At 48.5% G+C, this 20872-nt stretch overlaps 1 protein-coding gene across 9 annotated transcripts in view; it reads right to left on the minus strand.

The window, feature by feature from the left end:
- Hdac4 (histone deacetylase 4) overlaps positions 1–20872 on the minus strand; it is a 242546-nt gene that overhangs the window by 21093 nt on the left and 200581 nt on the right. For 7 of the 9 annotated variants that reach the window (XM_029480595.2, XM_029480601.2, XM_029480630.2 and 4 more), the window contains 8 exons: positions 20449–20582; positions 18318–18438; positions 14734–14780; positions 11438–11545; positions 9405–9460; positions 8415–8502; positions 6095–6214; positions 5332–5429 (listed from right to left, as the gene is read on the minus strand). In XM_029480595.2, coding sequence (XP_029336455.1) covers positions 5332–5429; positions 6095–6214; positions 8415–8502; positions 9405–9460; positions 11438–11545; positions 14734–14780; positions 18318–18438; positions 20449–20582 — 772 coding nt within the window. The remainder of the gene's footprint in view (positions 1–5331; positions 5430–6094; positions 6215–8414; positions 8503–9404; positions 9461–11437; positions 11546–14733; positions 14781–18317; positions 18439–20448; positions 20583–20872) is intronic. The other 2 variants (XM_029480609.2, XM_029480606.2) reach the window with 1 other exon arrangement.

Here is a 20872-nt window from a genome sequence, read left to right on the forward strand (position 1 = left end):
TATCACGTTTTTGACATGGATTTTAAAGCCAAGCCAATGTCTTTCCAAGTAAAACCAACTGTTGTCCCAACTGTGCCATTTGCTAAGCACTCCAGTAAGTGCATATGAAGGGCTTTAGTATTTAGTTTTGAAGTATAGCTGAGCTATTTAATATCTAATTACCTGCCCCAAAGAATGTTCTGCTAAAATCATTATTAAATGGAGCTCATACCAAGAGTACTGATGATCACAATTGCTGTGTGTTATGGTCCAGAGCCAACCAAAATGAAACATAAACCATTCCTCAGGTTGGAGCCAAAGTGGCCCTGTACACAGCAGCAGTGGATGTTAGCAGATGCAGTCTCTGGTGTCTTCTCAGCTGCTTTGAAAATGAGCTGAAGCTAGGATAACTGATGATGGCCCTGAATGTATGGTATGTGTCAGAGGGTGTCTTCAGCATCCATTTGTGACATCATAGGATTGTCTCTGTTCCTTGTTGGAACATGGCTTTTTAACTTCTGTGTACCAGCTGGACACTCCCTGATATCCTGTGGATGTGCCTCCTACCCAGGATCCTCGTAGGGAAGAACCTCAAAGAATGGCCCTATTTAACTGGTGCTCTAAGAAAATGAGTGACTGAGTTTACATTTTACTTCCCAAAATAAACTTTGAAAGCATCAACCTTGTTTCTGAAATAGAAGATCAAATATTTGTAGCCTCCTCTCTATCCTTTTGTGCATTTATGTGTGTATTTGTAAATCTGAGATTGAGGGCAGGGAGGCAAAGCTTCCTGAGACAACAAATCAATTTATCATCTGCCTGAAGGAAGAAGAAATGAGTCAAGGTGGACAGAGCTCTGAGAGGGTTGGAAATGTGACCATGTTCATCCCTGGCTGTGGGGAGGGAATAAGGGTCCCCATAGGTACTCAGATGCAGAATACAGTGGCTTCTCTGCGGGTGAGCAGAACATGTGGAGTGATCCTATGTATGCTGTGTGACACATGTTGTGTGATGAATGTCTCTTCTGCAGCTTAGGCCACTTCATTACCAGTACCGTTGTGGGCCCTGCTTTCACACCAGTCACCCCAACTCTGCAGCTGTGGCATGTGGGCTCTCATGCATAGGCACAGCCCAGAGGACACATGCCCACATCTGTCTGCACTGTGCCTTGCTTGGAGAAAGGTGGGGCTGCTGCACCAGGAACAGATGCAGGTCCAAACTGCATTTCACAGAGAAACTGTTCATTGCTAGCCACATGGGAAGGTCAGTACCAGGCATAACCTAGGGGTTCATAGTCACACATCCCATGTCTTATTAGAGGGCAGACAGGACACATCTCTGAAATGCATACTAAGTAAGTGCAACAGCTAGGTGATGCTCTCACATGAGAGCAGGGAGCCCCAGAGCATCAACTGTGGAGAGCCACTGAACTACTCTAACTTACTCTGGGCTGATGGCTGCCATACCAGGGGACACCAACCTGTGTCTTCCCACCCAGTCCTGTCACCACCCTAGGGGTCAATGTCACGTAGAAGCTACCAAAGTCCACTCCCTGTCTTGACATCCTGCTTTCACTCTGACTGCCACATGCTCACTATGGCAAGCCTACTCCAAACAGCCTGGGTTGGCAGCCTGTTATTAGAGAGCTTGCCTTCTCCTCCACAGGCTTCCTCTGATTTTCAGTACCTCCTCCCACTCATCTAAACTAGGAAAAAACCTCAAACAGACTGTGTGTGGTGCATCCTCATGCTGGCTAAGGCTTGGGCTCATGGGAAGCTATCCTACCCTCAACTGGTCTGACTTTCTCTCTTATCCAGCTCCAGTCTCTAAGGAACCATAGAAGGGTCCTCACTTCTTTATACCTAAAGCATTCTGTCCTAATGCACCAAACCTGTCTTTCCTGGATTACTAAATGTCAACTCAGACACTTTCTAAAGAAATGGCTCCAGCAAGAACATTCTCTGCTATATACCCAAATGTGCACATCTGACTCTGGCCTGGTGCTGCTCAACCTCCTGCAAGTGAGTGTGTTGGAGATCACAGTGCCCACACTCATATCAGCCCCAGTTCCTCTCAATTCCATGGCTTTTTAAAAAAAATATTTATTTATTATTATATGTAAGTACACTGTCATTGTCTTCAGATACTGTAAGAGGGCGTCAGATGTCATTATGGATGGTTGTGAACCACCATGTGGTTGCTGGGATTTGAACTCAGGACCTTTGGAAGAGCAGCAGGTGCTCTTAACTGCTGAGCCATCTCACCATCCAATTCCATGGCTTGTTACTGTTTAATGAGGTAGTCTCATCCTCTAGGCTTCTTTCCATTGGATTTGTCTACTCAAAAATGCTTTATCCTGGGACCATGTCTTTTACCCAGGCCGCAGTAGACACATCACTTATTGTTTAGCAGGAAGGAACTCTCAACAGCATCCCCAGGATCAAGGTGAACAGGCAATTTCTTTGGGGATGCTTTTCCCCATAATGCTCGGCTTGGACCTCACCTCTGGGGGCTTCTGAGGCCCCCTGGTGGTTGAGAGCCAACCTCTGCATCACAGATGTAAATAAACTTTATCCCTGGTTTCTCTGTGGGATCAGGCAGATCAAGAGAGTTTGCTGATTCATTGGACTTCCTTTGTGCTTCTCCTGTCTTGACTTCTAAGACTACCATACCACCATTTACTGGGTTTGCTGAAATTCTATCTAAGGAAGCAGTGGGATGCCATGATGAACTGCAACTACCTCTATAAAGGTAGTTGATGGTTTGACCAAATTTCCACACTGGGAGTGCTTGTTTCTCAGACATGAAGCCATTCAGAAGGCAGTGGTGACTACAGGTGGTACCAGCAGAGTGTGTATTCACAAGGGCTATGTGCAATCTTACTACTACTACCCGAATAGCTCTTTGGAGAAGGCATCAACAGAAGCAGGCTATAGACGGGAATGAGGAACGAAGGCCCAATGAAGGGTACTGGGCTTTGTAGTCTGAGGCCAGTGTCTCATCAGTGAGAAATTATGGATGACCCTCAGAAGACCACATTGCTGACATCTTTGTTAAGCTTCCTGATGACACATGACTCTGTGTCACTGCAGACAGGTCCAGGAGGTTAAGGACAGCGTATCACTCTGCCTCCCAGCCCATGGTGCTCTGACTGAGCTCCGACAACTTCAAAGCTGTGTCTGGCTTGGGGCCTGGTTTGAATTATGGTTCCTTTTCTCTCATAAGTCTCTAAGCCCGAGGAGAAAGTGCCCGTTACTTCTGGATCCCATTAGGGGCAATTTTCTTATCTTTTCTTCATCGGAGCCTTGATCCCCTGAAAATGTGACCTGGCAGGAGAGGGCTCTGAAGAACAAGGTGCTGCCTTTGAGGCATGCCTTGTCCCAAGGGGCCCCAAAGGCGGAGACTGAAGAAGAAAGGGAGAATGAGTCTCTGACCCCTTTCCACACCTGATGCCCAGGGAACTATAAATTGTGAACTTCAAAGTGCTACTTTACATTAAAATCAATAAAAAAAAAAGAAAAGACAACCTGAAACAATTTCCCTTTTCAAAGAAGCGATTGAAGCTTTAGAAGGCGCTCTCAATAAGGGATTATCATTCATACACTTTGCCAAACGTTAGAACAGATGTCAGGGTGACTGAGGAAGGAAGGCTCACCTCAAAGGCTGGCCAGGAAGGTCAGACACTGTAGATACCTGGCCAGGGACACCAGGGATCAGACTTGGGGCCCAGGACCACAGAACTGCAGGCACACTCAAGAAATTCCCCCTGTGAAGCACAAGGCCTGGGGGATGAGGGCCGGCCCAGTCACTCGGCTGCAAGGACTGATGAGTGGAGGGTATCCATTTATTGTCATCAAGAGTATTATCTTCTTTCTGTACCATAGCCACCATGAGGCCTTCACAGGCCCTGACCTGCAAACAGCATCCACTCAGAAATAAAGGCCACTTACTGGGCAATGACTTTCTCTCTTACCACAGTCCTGGCTCTCAGGCTCAGCTTCCATGGACTTTCTAGTGTTTAGGGGAGGTTTGTAAGTGAGGTGAGCACAGATCAATGTGGTCCAACCAAAGGGATAAGAGGAGAGGAGCAGGTCACAGGCAACATGAAGCTTCTAAGGCCTGAGCGATCCCTGCCTGCACCTAGCCAACAGCTGAACAGCAGACCTTTGTAATCGTGTCAAATGAGATTTGTCATTTCTAGGAACAACTGATGAGCCAGTCAACTCTGACCCACTCGGCTAGGACTCTACCATACTGGACCACAATCACCTTTCCAATGAGAAGTGGGACTGAAAACCTACTTCAAAATGAGCAAGCAGATGCTGAGAAGTGCCCTGAGACTGGCTCCACAGCTAAAGAGCACATGGAAGGTCTATATAAACTTTACGGACACATCTCACTGATTAGGGGCATATACACTTGCATACATGCACACACACTTGCTCGAACCTCCAGAGATCTATTTCTTATGGAATAGGCATATAAGCACACAGCAATAGGCATATACAGGGACACACACAGACACACGGGGGGTGGGGTGGGGGAGGGAGAGAGAGAGAGAGAGAGAGAGAGAGAGAGAGAGAGAGAGAGATAGAGAGACATATACATAGTACCATGCAGGATCACATAGACACACGCACATATATATATATATACACACACAATGCACCTGCCTGTACATATGTATAGAGGTCAAGACATGACCCCAGAATTACAGAAAAGGCAGAGAAGACCCCTGGAGGTCCGCTGATGTTCTTATCCATAATACAAAAAAAAAAAAAAGTGCATTTTGAGACCCAAGGCCCCCCACAGGCCATGCAGGCCCAGGAAATACTCCTGGGCTATGGCTAACTCGCCTGGAGCCTCCACAATGCACAATGGCTGGGGAAAGCTGCCACAGTAACACAGGAAGAAAGCGGGGCCCGGCCATCCACTGTTGGCTGCAGTCTGGCCTGATGGTAATAAAAAGAACTGTGGAGGATGGAAGTCAGTATTTTGTAAAAAGCAGCCAGTGTGAGGGACCAGAGCAGCACAGACAATGTGGTGTGAGCTATCGATCTCCTTCATTCAGTTCCACTTTCCTTTTACAAAGGGTTTGTGGAATAATGAGCAGGGAATGAGATCTTTTCATCCTCAGTTTCCAGTGACTCATGAATACTTTCTAGCACAGCAGAAAACTTCCCCTTCCTCCATCACCTCCCCATCTTTCCACTGGGACTCAACAGGCTCTCAGAAAAGGGAATTCCTAAGAGAAGTGAGGCAGTACAACAATTAAGCCCAGAGCCTCCAGACGGCTCGGCTGCCCTGGACTCAGAAGAACCAGTCTCTGTGGTTGGACAGTGGGGTACTCACCTGAAGGCTGCCAAGTACTCGGCGTCTCCCATGGGGGGCTCCAGGCCACCCGTGAAAGCCATGTTGACATTGAAACCCACGCCTGGCCCTGTGCCCACCTGCGACCACAAGGAGAGAAACTGTCACCAACTCAAGAGAATACCTGGCACAACCAACACTTGAACTAGGGTGGATTGGGCTGGCGTGCCCACAGGGATAGGTACATGTCCCATGCATTTGTGTGTGAGCTCACCAGTGAAGTTGGCTACCAGTGCCAGGCACTGTCGTCAGCGGTACAGTTTTCACAGGGCTGCAGTTATTTACAGGCCCTGAACTAGGAGGAATTACTGAAAGACAAAAGTGACTCTACTGTGGGACCATCTTCAGGGGCAAGCTCTGTGTCCCTGGGCATGCTGCTTAAAGATGCCCCTAACAACAGTGGCTGGGAGTATCACCCCAAGGTACAGAGAAGCAGGAGTCCTGGGGAGCAGCTCAGCAACCTCCCTTAGTGTGTGCTTTGCTCACTCCGAATGCAACCAGATTTGGTGTGCAGATTCTCACTAAACTGGAAAAAATTCTGGCCTAAATCATGCACAGGATAATCCAGGCTAGCATTTCCGGCAGGGCAACCTGAGCTGTAACAAGTGTGAAATGCTACTTCTGTGGCAGATGCAGGGCCTGCATCTGCCTGGCTCTCTTGGTAGCTGTGGTATCTGGCTCCAAGATAGCTTGTTCCCCTCCAGATACAAAGTTTCACACACTCCATTTCATACACTCCACATACCTCATCTGGTGCTCCACTTCCTGGGAAGAAGTTCCCATCGTCATAGCGGTGCAGGGACATGTAGAGAACATTGGGGTCATTGTAGAAGGCCTGCTGGGTCCCATTCCCATGGTGTACATCCTAAGAGAACAAGAGAACTGGCTCAGGGAGGATCAGGCCTTGAGTTCAACCCTCCTACTAGGTGAATAGCCTGGAATCTCTGGCCAGGCGTACACCTCATGGTCAGGTATTGGGGGGTACATGCAGCATTACAGAAATGCTGAGGCAAGAGTCGGAGTAACTCTGAGCACATAGTGTAGTCCTGACTTCAGTGAAAGGGATAGATGGGGTTAGGCTTCTAGCTGAGCTGAGGCTGCTATGTCAACAAAGCCATCTGAGTAATCTTACATGCCTGCCTTATTTGTGGTAAGTGAGCCATTTCCTAAGATAATCACTAATTGTGGGTTGGCTACTTACAGGCACATCACAAAGGGCAGCTGTTCTCAACCTGTGTGTTGCAACCCCTTTGGGGTTGCATATCAGAGTTCCTGCATATCAGATATTTACATTACGATTCTTAACAGTAGTGAAATTACAATTATGAAAGAGTGATGAAAATAATTTTATAATTGGGGGTCACAACACAAGAACTGCATTAAAGGCTGCAGCATTAGGAAGATTGAGAACCACTGACATAGGATATGTGGCAGTTGACCCTAGGTAGTCATGAGTGACCCCCACCCTGAAAAGAAAACGACCAGCTCTTTTCTTAAGACTTGATGCCCATTTATCAAGAGGCAGCTTTGGTTTCTGCCAGGCCAGTGGCCACTGTTGTAGGTCATGGGACTTAGTTCCCAGGATGGGCAGGCTAGGTGGTTTTGGGCTGCATAGCTCGCTCGCTCTCTCTCTCTCTCTCTCTCTCTCTCTCTCTCTCTCTCTCTCTCTCTCTCTCTCTGTGTGTGTGTGTGTGAGAGAGAGAGACAGAGACAGAGAATGAGGAAAGCTTTTTCTACAGGGTCATTCATCTGTGCTCAGTGCAGACTGTGGATGGATGCCCCGGTGCTCACAAACACAAGAGCCCTTCATGCCATGCACCAGGTTCCTGGTGGAAGGAGGAACCACTGGTAACACTGCACAGTAAGTGGACGAATACTGTAAATGAATCATAGCAGTATCTATGTGTGTTGCCATCATGCATTTTAATACGAAGTGTGGCCCTGGGGAGCATGTCCTGCAGCCCTGGGAAGATGAGACTGTCTATGTGGGTCACCTGCTGACTTAGTTGTTCCCAGAACATAATTGTCACATCTATGTAGCCACCAACTGCATGGCACTTCTGGTTTTCTTTTTTTGTTTGTTTGTTTGTTTTTTTGCCACTTCTCTGCTTGTTCCCTAAGGAAGGGCCAGGATGCAGGAAGGGACAGGTTCACTGGTGTGTAGAAAACTACAACCTTCCTGCCTTGCTCAGGCCCTGTCCCAGACCCAAGTTGACTTGTTCTTCTGGTTTATATTTTGTTGGTTCTTTTTGAAACTGAGAAGGGCTTGAAATCCAAATGCTGTTCCATCCTGATGTGGGCTTAGTATAAAGGATGTTATGAGACATCAGTACGAAAGAGTTTCTGTGTGCAGGTATATATTAGAACCACCGGTTTCTTACCGCTTTTCACATAACATACAATTCTGCAGAACAGGGCTACCCAGCATGCATGTCCTGAAGACCACTTCTCTCAGCCAGGACCAGGGTGATCCAGCCTGGCAGAAGCCCAGGTTGCCTCTTTTCCTGGTGTTTGGAGTTTATGACACTTAAGCACTGTAACTAAGGACTGCTGGCAGGCACACCTCAATACCTGTCTACTCATGGGACAGTGACACTTGGCTTAACTCTCAGAAAAATCAGCCACTCCACAGTGGGGTTATAAGAAGCTCTGTTCATTTAGGAAGATGGAGGCTTAGTCATGTGTGTGGTGTGAGTTTCAGCTAGCGCAAGTAGGCAGTCCAGGTCCATGTCCCCAGGTCAGAGCATAAGAAAGGTTGAACATGACCTTCAATTCTCCAGCTTCCTAGAGACACTGCCGAGGACCAGCCATGGTGGCAATCCTCACTATGGGCACGATCCTGCAGGTCAGGGCCCATGAGGTTAGGATCAGCTGGCCAAAGTCTTGAAACCAACTTCAAATGGATGCAGGCTTCTCTGATCTCTGAGACTGCATCCAGAGAGTTCAGTTCCTCAGTCCCAAGTATCAACAGAGGACAAGGCCCAGTGCTCACTCAGGCTGTCCACTGGGGAGACAGGTGGGCATGCATGCTCTTCCCAGAACTGGCTAATGAGGCAGCCACTTACCCAGTCTACAATGAGGATCTTGCTCACATTCAGTCTCTGCTGGAGAAGTTTGGCTGCAACTGCCACGGAGTTAAAGTAGCAGAAACCCCTGCAGAAGAGACACCTAGTTACTGTTTTTTACACCATTCATAGCAGAGCATTGTCTAAAGTCCCTATGAGGGTTCAGGGGAAGGCCAGCTGGTTCTTCTCAGGACCTCAAGTGATGGTAGTGATGAACCAACAGATTATAGATACATGAAGCCACACTAAATGCACATATGCCATAGATTCACAGGCACAGAAGCACATGTGCCACGTCAGATCCACCCATCAGACACACATACTACCTTCCACAGACACACATGTATACACCGTTACATGAGCACACATACCACAGAAGACATCTACCCACCACAGAGAACCTCCCCCAATCCCAGATATACACACAGGCACACTTAAGTGCTTACACTCACCTACAGACACAACATAAAGGTATACACAAACATACATGCAAACAGCACAAATATACACAGACACATATACATATATCAGATGCACGCGCGCACGCACACACACTGAAGACATATAAACACTGTTAATGGTTAATATTGGTTGACTTGACAGAATCTAGAATTATCTAGAATATATCTAATTGGGCCAGCCTTTGGGGAAGGCTCTGAACAATTATCCTGCTTGGTTAAAAAGGTAGTAAAACCCATCAAAAATGTGAATGGTACTATTCCTGTGGGCTAGAGACTGGAACCATCACCACGCACATCTGTGGCACAGCCTCCCTGATACACCCAATGGGGAAGCTAACAGGTGGCAGTGCCCATACTCCTTGTCCAACTGCATGGCCTCAAATCACATGTCTATGTTGGCTGTGGGCAGAGGAGACAAAGCAATACACCCTGGGTGATGTGCACAAGGCCACTCAGTTTCTCCCCGGGCCCCCAGATGCTTACCCATCCCTGTTACCCATGCTTTTAATCAGCCTGCTTGCCCACTTACATGGGTGTGCTCTCCTCGGCATGGTGTCCTGGGGGACGAACCACAGCAAAGCCATTCTGCAGATGATAGCAGACAATGGGAAATAGTGAGGAAAGACATTTCTTATCCACAAGAACGTCACTAAATTCAGAATTCACAGAAGGATGTGGTTTCCATTACTACTAGTCACGATATGGATGGGGAATGGGGTTAGCTGAGCCTTGTTTTGCAGGCAATCTGGCTCCATTTTTAAGGCATGTGACCTGAGGACAGACAGTAGACCCTCAGTTCTGTTTTTAAGTGCCTATGGGTCAGGGCTGCCATTGGAGGGCGTGTGGGTTAGGGTCTGGGATGGTCTTGTTGCATGTTGTTCACCAGCAGCCTTATGACAGACAAGGATACAAATGAAAGAAAGCTGGGTATGGGGGTGAATGCTATAATCCCAGCAGCAAGATCAGGAACTTGAGGCCACTCTCAGCTATACTGTGAGCTGGAGGCTAGCTTGGCTAAATGAGAACTTATTTTCTCATCCTCTTAAAAAAAAAAAGAATGTTCATATAGGGTGCTGCTAGATCCATGTCCTGCCTCGAGCAGGTCTTGGGCTCACCTCTATCCTGACTGCAGCTTAGGTGTTGGGGAAACAGACAGCTCCTACAGTCCCCAACTCTCCTCCCCCCCAGATGGCACTGGATGGCATGGTTGCATAGCCGGCTCCCCGCTGCTCATACTTTACAGAACCAATGGTACACCCCTGGGACTGCTGCTGTAAAAACACTCAATAGGCCTCTGACTCTTCACCAGCACCAAGAAGTGGTCAAGCTTTAACTGAGCACAAAAAGGTCGGCTGACTACTAACAAGGGTGCTGGGCTGCTAAGCTGGCTCCTTAGAACAGGACATGGCAGTGGTAAGGCTGGGAAGCAGACCTAAAAGACAGACGCTACACTGTGATGCTCAGCACTGCCGACTCACTTCCTCAACCCTGTGTCTGCACTGAGTCCCGGGCACTGGCTTTTAACAAGCAGCTAAGTCAGATCCCACCTGCCTCTTGCATTGAGCAGACAACCGTGTGCATGGTGCTGAGCAGCAGCTGAGCATGGCATGAAGACATACCAGCACTCACAATGAGTGCAGATGAACTCCCACGGGGCATTTCCCCATGAACATCCTCACGAAAAGCTTCCACAGTGCATACAACCTTCCACTGTCAGGCCCACATCCTTTAGCACACTGTGCTGAGTAGAGTAGGAAGACAGTGTGGGGGTTCTGAGTATGGAAGGCCATGTATGGGCTAGCTCTGGGAAGCCTCTCTGCATGTCACTGTGAACTGAGATAGTCCTTCTTTTCTCCAGGATACTCATTTTCCTTGTAATGATGTCAGTACTTCTGGCCTTCCAATTTGGGGAGATCTAAGCCACTTCTCAAGTAGACAAGGCTATTTACTTCTGGGAAGAGGGTGGGCAGGAGCTGCCAGTGATGGGGTTCAGCCTTCACAGCTGCCTGCCCCTATATATACGAGAGGCACCCTGGCATGGAGGGTACTTGATTTTTGCTAGGGCTCAGTGTGCTGGCACAGTTGCTGTCTGGTTCAGTAAACATCCCGTGGGCCAGACAACTACATAAGTAGGAGGCTGCAAGGTCCACATTGCATTGGCTTTCAAGATCTGCCACATGCCAACACTAACACAGGTCAGAGAAGTATCAAGTTTCCCACAAAGATCACAAGATACTCTCTTTTGACTCTGTCTTATCCCAGTGTCTCTCCACCAGTTTACACTGTTGTAACTCAGGTGTGAATCCAGCAGCCATTAAAATGTCTCATTTTAATTTCAATACTGCTGATACTGAGGAGATGGGCCACATGAACAAAACCTTGCTAGGCTCCTCAGCAACTGGGAAGGTTAGAGGGCTCTACAGATCCATCACAGAATGTGGACAACGCATTTTTCACAGCAAGGGAATGCCCACATCATCCTGGACAGGAGTCTCCTCACAGAGGGCAAAGGGCAGTGGGCAGACCTTCCTCGTGTGGCCTAGCTCCACAATGCTCACTGACCTTTAGCTCTCCCGTGGCCACCTTGAAGACCAGCTCCACTACACAGCCTACAGCCAGGCGGGCTGCCCCAGACGAGTGCACCTCATTCCATATGGTGTCGCTATCCACCTGTGGAGAAAACGCTCCTCCAGTGAGCCACATCCTGTGTTGCTATCACTGCTGTCACACATTTCTTTTTGAGATGTGCCAAACAGTAAACACACAAATAAAAGCAAATGACCAGAAATATCATGTTGTACCCACCAGTAACCCTTTCCTTTCAACTTGCTCTAACAGACCTGGGCTGACAGTGAGCATCCTAACCTACTGACTCCCTTACTATGTAAAGTGGAACTGGAACTAAGAGTTATGCTAACAATCAGAAAATGAAATGGAACAGAAACTATAATGAGTGGCTCTATTATGTGTAGTATTTAACTGCAAGCCTACTAAGGACTGAGAGTAGTTACATGAGACCAGGACACAAGGCGTAAAAATGAACTCTTAGGTCTGTCCCAGGTAATAGAAAGGTGGCCTGTTAGCTTCCACTCAAAACAGAAAGCAGGGCCAACCATTTGTGTTACTGGCTTGGGCAAAGAAGAACACATTACAATTCTTTAAAATCACATTTGTATGTGTGTCCATGTGTGCACTTGCACATGTGTGTGTGTCCGTGGACCTTCAACACCATCTGCTAACTGACAGATACTGATCCCTCAGCAGAGAGGGAACAACTCTTTCCAGCTTTCCACAAGCTTCACTCTCAGAGATAGATGATTTAAACCTCTTTTATATGGGTGAAGACATTGCTGAGGTGGGTACCAAGCATGGGCTATGTTCTTTAAATAGTTCCCAAATGTCAAAGGAATGCCTGAGAGGCATCACTATTCAAAGCCGAAACCCTGGCTTGTAGTCCTATGCAGACCAGCTCTGGCTGGAGAATCACATCTTTACTATTGGCTCATTATAATATCAAAGGTGACAGACAGTGCAGCAGACATTACCAGCTGCCTTGTGACCCCCAGGGGGCAGCAGTGGCCTGGCAGCCCAGCAGTGTTCAGGCCAGGCTGGAGGCTATAAGCTCAGTGATCATTTCCTTCCCCTGTGTGAAGAAAAAGCCTAGCTTTATTTTATTTTTTTTCTTTGTACTTTTTTGGTGGCTGGAGAGACAGCCATGGATTCTGGGAACTTAACTCTTATATTTTTGGTTGTGAGCCTAGCCTTTAAGGGTGGAGCCATCTCTCCAGCTTGAGCTTGACTTTATTAAAGAGCATGCCTAAGACATGGGGAAGGGAATACACATGACATGTGCCAGTTCTCCCAGGACTCTCTGTAGACTACTCTCTGGGCATCACAGGCCAGTGTCTGTAACCTGGCCAAGCTCCTTTCTGCACAGAGGAAGGAATAAACCCCAGGACTCCAGGCTGCTATCATGGCAAGACTTTTCTGCTATGTTGTCCCCATTTATGTCTACCAGCTGCTTCCGTTAGGGTGGTGATGCTAACGGGAGCTAGAGGAAAGTGCTTTATGGGAAGTACAGAAATATCTGGGAAATGAAATTGAATACTGACAATGGAGCATGTGGCAAATCTGGGTGAGCCCTGGGAATCAGGGGGCTCGAGTTGCAGTTGGAGGAGGTAGAAGCCAGCAGAGTCCAGACTACATTTCCAGGCAGGGTTGGGGCAGGAGCAGAAAGTCACAGACACAGGTCTTTACTAGTCTGAAGTTCACAATAATGAGGTGAACAAAACAGAAGAGTTTTTATTTGGTTTGGAAAAAAAAAGATCAAAAGTATTTCAAACTTTTACTTAACAGAGCTAATAAGGATTGGTTTTTAACATTCTAAAAGAACTACCATATGACGGTATCGGCAATGGGAAGCTGCATCCAGGTACAGAGGGGCCTGCCCTTAGGTTCCACTCCTCATCCCAAACAGGTCTCAGATTTCCCATAGCATCTGCACTGCTCTTTCTGACACCTCAGTGGGTGGAGGGGGAGCAAGCCCTGGAAATCTTGGGAGGAAAACTTGAGTTCATGGCTGTAGCAGAGACCCAAAGAGTCACTAAGAGCTTCTAGGCTGCCTTGCTGCCTCCTGGCTTCCCTTCTGCAGTCTGGGCCCCATGGGCTCCCCTCACATCTGTTCAGTACGTCTGCATTCATTTGGCATGCCGGTTGGACCTCAGATCTGGGGTTAGTTGTGCAGGAGTCTGCCTGGGTTTGACCCCTAGGTCTGAGCTTGCATTTAGTTTTCATTTGCAAATTATAAATGCTGCCTCGCACAGGACCCTCTGGCTGCAGGGCAGTGCAAATCCAAATCTTTTCAAGTTGGGCCAAAAATTTGCCCTGAATTAAGAGATTGCAGCCTATTTACAATACAAAACAAAATAACTCCAGGAGAGCTTGGTGGTAGTATGAATAGATGCCATCATTCTCTTTCTGACGGGGCAATTTTCAAAGCAGCGATTTCTGTAAAGACTCAGGAAGAAAACAATTTTGTTTCATTTCCATAACAGAATCCAGACCTCAGCTTCACCTCACAATCTGTGATCAAACACAGCACAGGTTTTGCTAGGACAAGTTTGGCCATGTGCTGGCCCAACACACCGAGGTGCTGTTGTGACTCTGAAGGTCAGAAGATCAGACAGGAGGCTTGGTCCCACTCTCTTATCCCAGGGGACAAGAGTACTGCAGAACCACTGACTCCTGAGGCCAATTTGGCAGCACAAGCTAAGGCTGTCTACACAGGTGGAGTAGATATCTTGACTGCTGCCTCTGCCTAGTTTTTTGTCATTTGTGTGTCTGAGTCTGTTCTCTAAGTGACTAGCTACTCGTATCACCTGATTATAGAAATGCAAGGGCACCATAAACCAGAGAATGTCTTACAAATGTCATCTGACCCATGGATGCTCTGGTCACTGCACAGAAAACTATCTGGAGTACAAACTAGAGCGTGGCAAGAAAAGTGCACAATTCCCTAAGAGGCCTCTGTGACCTGTATGGACAAGCATGTAGCACTGCTGTGGACGTAGGCCATGAGGCACAGTGTACACATGAGGTGCACAAGAGCTGTGGCCTAGTAAGATGCATTGTTAGACAACCTTCCCCAAAGAAAGGTGCCTGAGTTCAGTGAAAAAAAAAAAATGCTCTCAGCTCTCAGTCCCTTTGAAGCCCCAGATGGCCCCGCCCACCCCATAGTACTGTTTATGGAAAACACCTGGCAGCCATTACCCACTCGAGAGAGCAAGGCAATGATTTCTGTGACCACTGGGGCCCTGAGAACAAACAGGACATTATTTACACATTAAAGAAATGCTTACCCCAACACCACCACAAGGAAGCCTGACGAACACTGAGGTCAGCGAGCCTGTGGGGAGAAGGACAGGGTCAGATGATCAGGGTAGCACTGGCTCTGTGAGTGCCCAGTCTGAAGAGCATGCTGTGGACCCTAGGACAAGACTGGTTCTTAGAGTCCCACAGGCTCTGCTGCAAGACTCTACCACCAGGCAGCAAGGGCAAGGAGAGTGGCTCTGCCAGAGTCTGAAAGGAAGCAGCGTTTTATGGGTAGGCAGCCACAGGAGGTGGGAGTGGGCCCCTGAGGAGTTGGCAGTCTTGCACAGTCCAGACACCATGCTGCCCATACATCTTGTGGGTAGGGGAGCTTGTTTGTACCTGACAGTGTTCCTATTACAGAACAGAACCTCCTCTGTTGAGGCCTGGCAGATCTAGGGGTTAGGGGAGGCTGGTTGTGTTTACATATCTGGCTGGAGTTCTTAGCATGGATCTGAGTAAACTCGCCCACTCCTGGCCTACAGCTAAGTGCACTGAGCCATTATGGACAGTGTAGGAACAAGGACATGCCTGCATATTTCCTGATACTATGAGTCCTCAAATTCACATGGAGGCAACAGTTCTGTGTGGCCTTCCACTTCCTATTGTTTCTTGAAGGCTAGGGCACTTGGTTCCTACCTGGGCCAGCTTCTTACTACCCCTGCCATTCTTCCTTAAATGGACAAACAGCCACAGCCTAGGTCCAGGTCTTTGTCTTTATTTGCATATAAAAACATGGGAGGCAGAACAGGAACAGTAAATCCATCTTTCCTTCAGTGAGAGGTGGGCAACAAATTCAAATGTTTTAAGCTTTGCATACTTAGGTTCTTGCAGCAGAGGGGAATCTCCAGGGGGGTAAGAGTTGGCCATGTGGGGGATGGAGAGCTCCTCTGCCCAGACACTGAGACTTCCTTCAGGAAATGCATACTGCTTATGTGGTGGCCAGGGCTATGGAAGTGTGTCTCCCTTTGAAGTTATAGCCAACACTGTGTATGTTATAGATGTCAATCACTGGAATATTGTCATGTTCATAATCCAGCCAGCAAAAAAGGGCAAGGGAAGTTTATCCTCTATTAAGCACAGAAAGCACACTTGAGTAGGAGGCAGGGCATCCTGTTCATGACAAGGATGAGCTTGGGTGTCTATCGTTAGTTTATTCAAGGGTCTCTGCTCTAGACTGATTATCTTTCATGCCAGCTTGGGCCACAGCCTAGCTCTAGCTGTCGGTGGTTTGGGGTCACAACCGCTTTAATCAGGCTGTACAACGTGCCTGACGTCTAGCCTTAAGGACTACGTCCACTCACAGCAGCAGGAGGGCTGATGTTTTAGGGTGTGGATGAGGTAGGAGAGACATGGCTGTGCCTTCCGTAACACACTCTCTGTGAGAGCCAGGCTTTCAGAGGTCTGCTTAGCCTGCTTTAGAGTCACCCACGCCAGGTTCTCCTCTCCAGCACGGTTGTTAGGCCCCTCCTTGTCTCTAGGGATGGCATCCAGCCCACCACACCTGCCACTCACTTCAGTCCCATGTGGAAAGGCACATCAGTAAAGAACTACAAAGGGCCTTTGTACAGCAGAGAAACGTGTGGATTGAAAAAGGAAAGAAAAGCACAGCAGTATTTAAACATCTAATTAGGGCTATGTTAACAGGACTTGGGATAACTGCTATTACAATGTTTCAAGTACTTAGGTCAAAGACATTTGTGTAGGTCTGTGGTGAGGATGCTGTAGAAACTTAAGCATGGGTCTTGGGGGTTAGGTGGTGATGGAGCAGGTACTTTCTGCAGTGTCAATGTGCAAAGCTTAGCAAGAAGGAAAAATGCAGGGTGAACTATGGGTACCAATTGCATCCAACGACACAGGTGTAGCAACAGAGTCCACCACATAGTTGCTGGGATGCAGGGATGAGTATAGGGTGTAGGCCATGGGGAAAATATTCTATAAAAGAAAAACCCTGGCAGAAATGGGCCTGAGGAGAGTGGTGCTGGCCATTAGCTGAGGGGTAGTGTTCACGTGACTGGTGGGCACTGAGTGGTCATGTCTTAAGCCTTGCACAGACACTTCTGTTCCACATGGTACACATCTAGTTCTATGAATGTTCTGGTTTGAAACTAGCTTAAAATTAAAAACATTCAGGTTGGTAACTTTGGTGGGTTGAGGAAGGGGTGGCTGAGGAATGGCACGTGTTTAGGAGGGCACTTGTCTAGCTGGCTCTGTCCTGCTCCTGTGTGGAGAGTACTCTGTAGCCAAGTGGCCCATGTGCAGGACAGTGGGCTGTAGAGGGCAAAACAAAAGGCATGGCCTGAAGAGTGAAAGTCCCAGAAGACTTACGATATCCCTGCATCCAGCCTGGGTCAGTAGCAGACAGCACCTGCACCACACATCCCAGGCTACTCTGACTGTTTCCCATGGGCCACAGGGCTGTCCTTTGGCTGCTGAGCAGCTTCTGGCTTCATCTCATCTAGGCTGGCAGTGTTCCCCAGTGGCTGAGAAAGAATGCTAAGGAATGGAACTCCTAGGTGCAAGAGGCCTGCCCTCCTGTTTATTCGGCAGCAGTAACAGTGTTGGGTGGGTGGCAGGGACAGGAGGGAGGCAGAGCACGCCCCAGTTCTCTGTGGAGTGCCCCATGTCATGCCCTACTATTCACTCTTAAGACTTCCTCATTGCTGCCTGCCAGGGTCTAACTCCTAGGTCCGAGTAATCTGGCAAGAGGCGCCCTGAAATTCTAGCATAAACCCATCCCACTCCCATCCGCTCCTTGGTACTATCGCTAGACCAGGCTCCACCACAGAAGGGCTCTGTGTGAGCACAGCATCAAGAGCTTGGAGGACACGTCTGCTGGGAGCCCTCACTGGCAGTGCTCTTTGGACTGGCTGAGCACCTGCAGAGGGGTCCCCTGTCTCCTGATTGAGGGTGAAGGCAAGCACACAAAGGGCCCACTAGAGAGGGTGGGAGGGAGACAGGCTTAGTGCAGCCCAAGAACCCCCATTGTGGGACCACGACCTGAAGTCAGAGTCCCAAGGAAGAGACCAGAAGAAGCTCTAGCTCTGTCTGTTTCTACTGCCTGTAGTTCTGGATCACTGCAAAAATCACTGTCTCTGAGCCGTTGGGGTCTGTGGGGTAAGCCAGGTTGGTGATGTAGGATGCACTCTGGGATTACATAGGGCCCCACAGTTTGTCAAAGCCTACTTTTATTAGATAAAGCCCCTTCTGTTGATGCAGGATGAGTCTCTGCTAGCAAGAACCTGCCCATAGGAGTGCTGACTGACAGGGGCAAGACTCAGCTCCCGAGTCTGTAACCAATGGCTTCAGTGTGGCCAGGCCAGGGACTCTCCAGGCCTCCTCTCAGTCTTCCCCTCAGCAGTCTTAGAAAGGAAACTGCAAATAGGGCAAGGGCTGGGTACCCCTGGCCGTAAGCATTCCTGAACAGCTTCCAGAGCTGACTGTGCTCTAGGCTTCTCTGCACCGTGGCCTTAGTGGGAGCCAACCTTCCTGTCCTGGCCAGCGGCAGGGGCCAAGGGCTGGAAACATCACTTGCAGATCAAACCTGGTAGGGATGTAAGGAGGTCTCGAGTACCTAGAAGTTTCTTACTGTCCAGTTTCTGTCTGTTGAGAGGATTTGTGCCATAGAGGAGTGTGTGGGCCTCCGAGTGCACTGTCTGCAGCTCCTCCAACGTGGCCTTGCGTCCACGGATGCACTGTGGGACACAAGAGGAGAACATATCGCTGTGTCAGCTTTATCTCTACCATGACAAGGCCACTGCCCCAGAGGGAATGCAACCTGAATATGGGGATGGGCACATGGTTACTGACGTTTTGAAAAGTGGAAAACAAAACAGCACATAACATCGTATTTCAAAATATTGTAGATGGCTTATATTTTAATCATAGCTTTGAAAAACATTTAAAAAGATAATTCTGCTTTTCAACATGACCCCCTTTACTGTCACACAAATGATTTTCAATAAATTATTACTTTGTTTTCTAAAACCAAGGTCTGGGCTTAAATAGCAGGAAGTATCCAAGGTGAGGGAACTGCCTGAGCTCCTTCTCGAGGGCCTCAAGCCACTGCTCTACTATCCATCCCCTCAACACTAGCCCTTTGTGGGACCCTTTGAGCATGGTGACACACTGTGCTCTGTGCTGCACTGGGAGCTGGCTACTGTGCTCTTGTGCCTCCACACAGGCAGTAAGGACTGAGGAGAGGGGGCCACCCTGCTTTTATCTATTGTGTCCTTACCCCTGCCTGGCTCCACCTGCTTTCTTGGCTGAGAATCTGCCTCACAGTTCCTGCCTGCGTGTACTTTCCTGGGAGGGGACAAGGCATTGATGATGGCTGAAAACTGCAGGCTGCCTCAGGGCAACATCTGGACACACAGGATGGCTAGTTCATCCTGCAAGGCCAGCTCAACAGAGAGGAAAGAGATTTTTCTCATGACTTGTGTACACTGGTCAATGCTGCCCCCCAGTGGCATAGCATTCTGGACAGACTTCCAAAGCAGGTGCCTGTGGCCTCACCTCACCCCTGTTCATCATTTTCTATCCACAGGGCCTTCAGGAGCAGGTGTGGGCCTGATACTGAGACATCCTCAAAAGTGAGGTACAATACGGGTGGTAAGGGAGACAAGGGCTATGTGAGCCCTGGGCTAATTCTAAACTCTGAATTCTCCAGTGCATAAGGGAAGGCAGGTGAGCCCACAGAGAGGAAACAGAAATAACTGCTGTTCCATGACGTATTTACTGGCCTTTGAGGTTCCTTGTGCCCTAACCTATACTGATGTGCAGGACAATGTGAGGGACAGATGAAGGGGTTTTCCTAGCTGAGGAGAAGACACAATAGGTTCCTGTGGCAGGTACTGCAGGCAATCCTGGGAGGTAGGTGATGGCAGCCTTAGGGCACAGGGAAAGGAACGAAGGCTCACCTGAGACTAACAGCTCCCAGGCACAGGACCCTGGTCTCTGTCCCTGCCTTACTCAAATTCATCCTTCCTCCTCAGAGCTTAGGACTCCTGAGTACACAGGGCCTGGGAATGCATATCTGCTGTGTCATGACACAGGAACCCAGAGAGGCCTGACATGATCTTGGACAGAGCCCTTTTCTATGTGACCTGCTCTGCTGTGGCCAGATATGGGGTGAACACTGTACCACTGGCAGGTAGGCCAGCCCTGCTGAGGGCAAGCATGGCACCTAGATACCCAATATGGTAGTGCTGGCACTGCAGATCTGGCAGAAGGTGACTGGGAAATGAGGACTTCACTCTTAGAAGTTATTATGGCTCAGACCTGTATGTCTAAACTAGTTCTCAAATGAACAGGCTGTCACAGAGAAAAGCCAGCTCACACAGCAAGCTGTCTCCTTTCTGCTTCTGTTACGTTGTGGCTTAGTCAGGGGATTCTCATTAGATGTTGGTACTTTGTTTTTGACCCTCTAGCTACTAAAACTGTGAGGTGGTAAACAGACCTCTTTGCTTTATAAAGTATAAGCCTCAGGTATTCTATCACAGCAATAGAAAAGGTACCAAGACAGGCTTCTCAAAAGTCCACAGACAGTATGGATGGAGATGAGAATACATAGGCAATGTTTCCTGAACCCTCTCCCTTACTACAACATGAATACAGACTGGTAGAGAATATGAATACAGCAGGCTGGAGGCCATGTCCTGGCACAAACAAGACAGAAGGGGTCTCTGTCCCCATAGACCCCATACCTCACACTTGCCACGGAGTCCAGTCTCCTGCAGGCGGGACCAGATGCTCTGGATCCTCCCAGCATGCTCCGGGTGGCTGTTGGTGTTCCCACAGGTGCACTGATGCTTCAACATCAGTGTGTCATACACAAGACCTACAGTGGAGCAGAGCTAAGTCAGAGTAGTCCCCAGGGCTGAGCCACCCAATGCCAGAAGGTGGCCCTAAGATAGCAGCAGAATTCCTAGGAGGGAACAGAGCAGAATTGGTTCTTGGTTCAAGTTCATCCCACCCCCTTTCCAAGCTGGTACGAGAGGATCTTGATAAAAGCATAGTCAGAGAGAGACCCAGCACTGGCCAACACTGCAGCTCAGGAAGACTGGCTACACCATAGGGCCAAGTTATGAATAGAAAGGTGAAAAGGTAAGACAATGGCACTGAGGTCTG

Source organism: Mus caroli, unplaced genomic scaffold, assembly GCF_978045245.1.
Source record: "Mus caroli unplaced genomic scaffold, Mus_caroli_1 scaffold_1, whole genome shotgun sequence".
Classification (NCBI taxonomy): domain Eukaryota; kingdom Metazoa; phylum Chordata; class Mammalia; order Rodentia; family Muridae; genus Mus; species Mus caroli.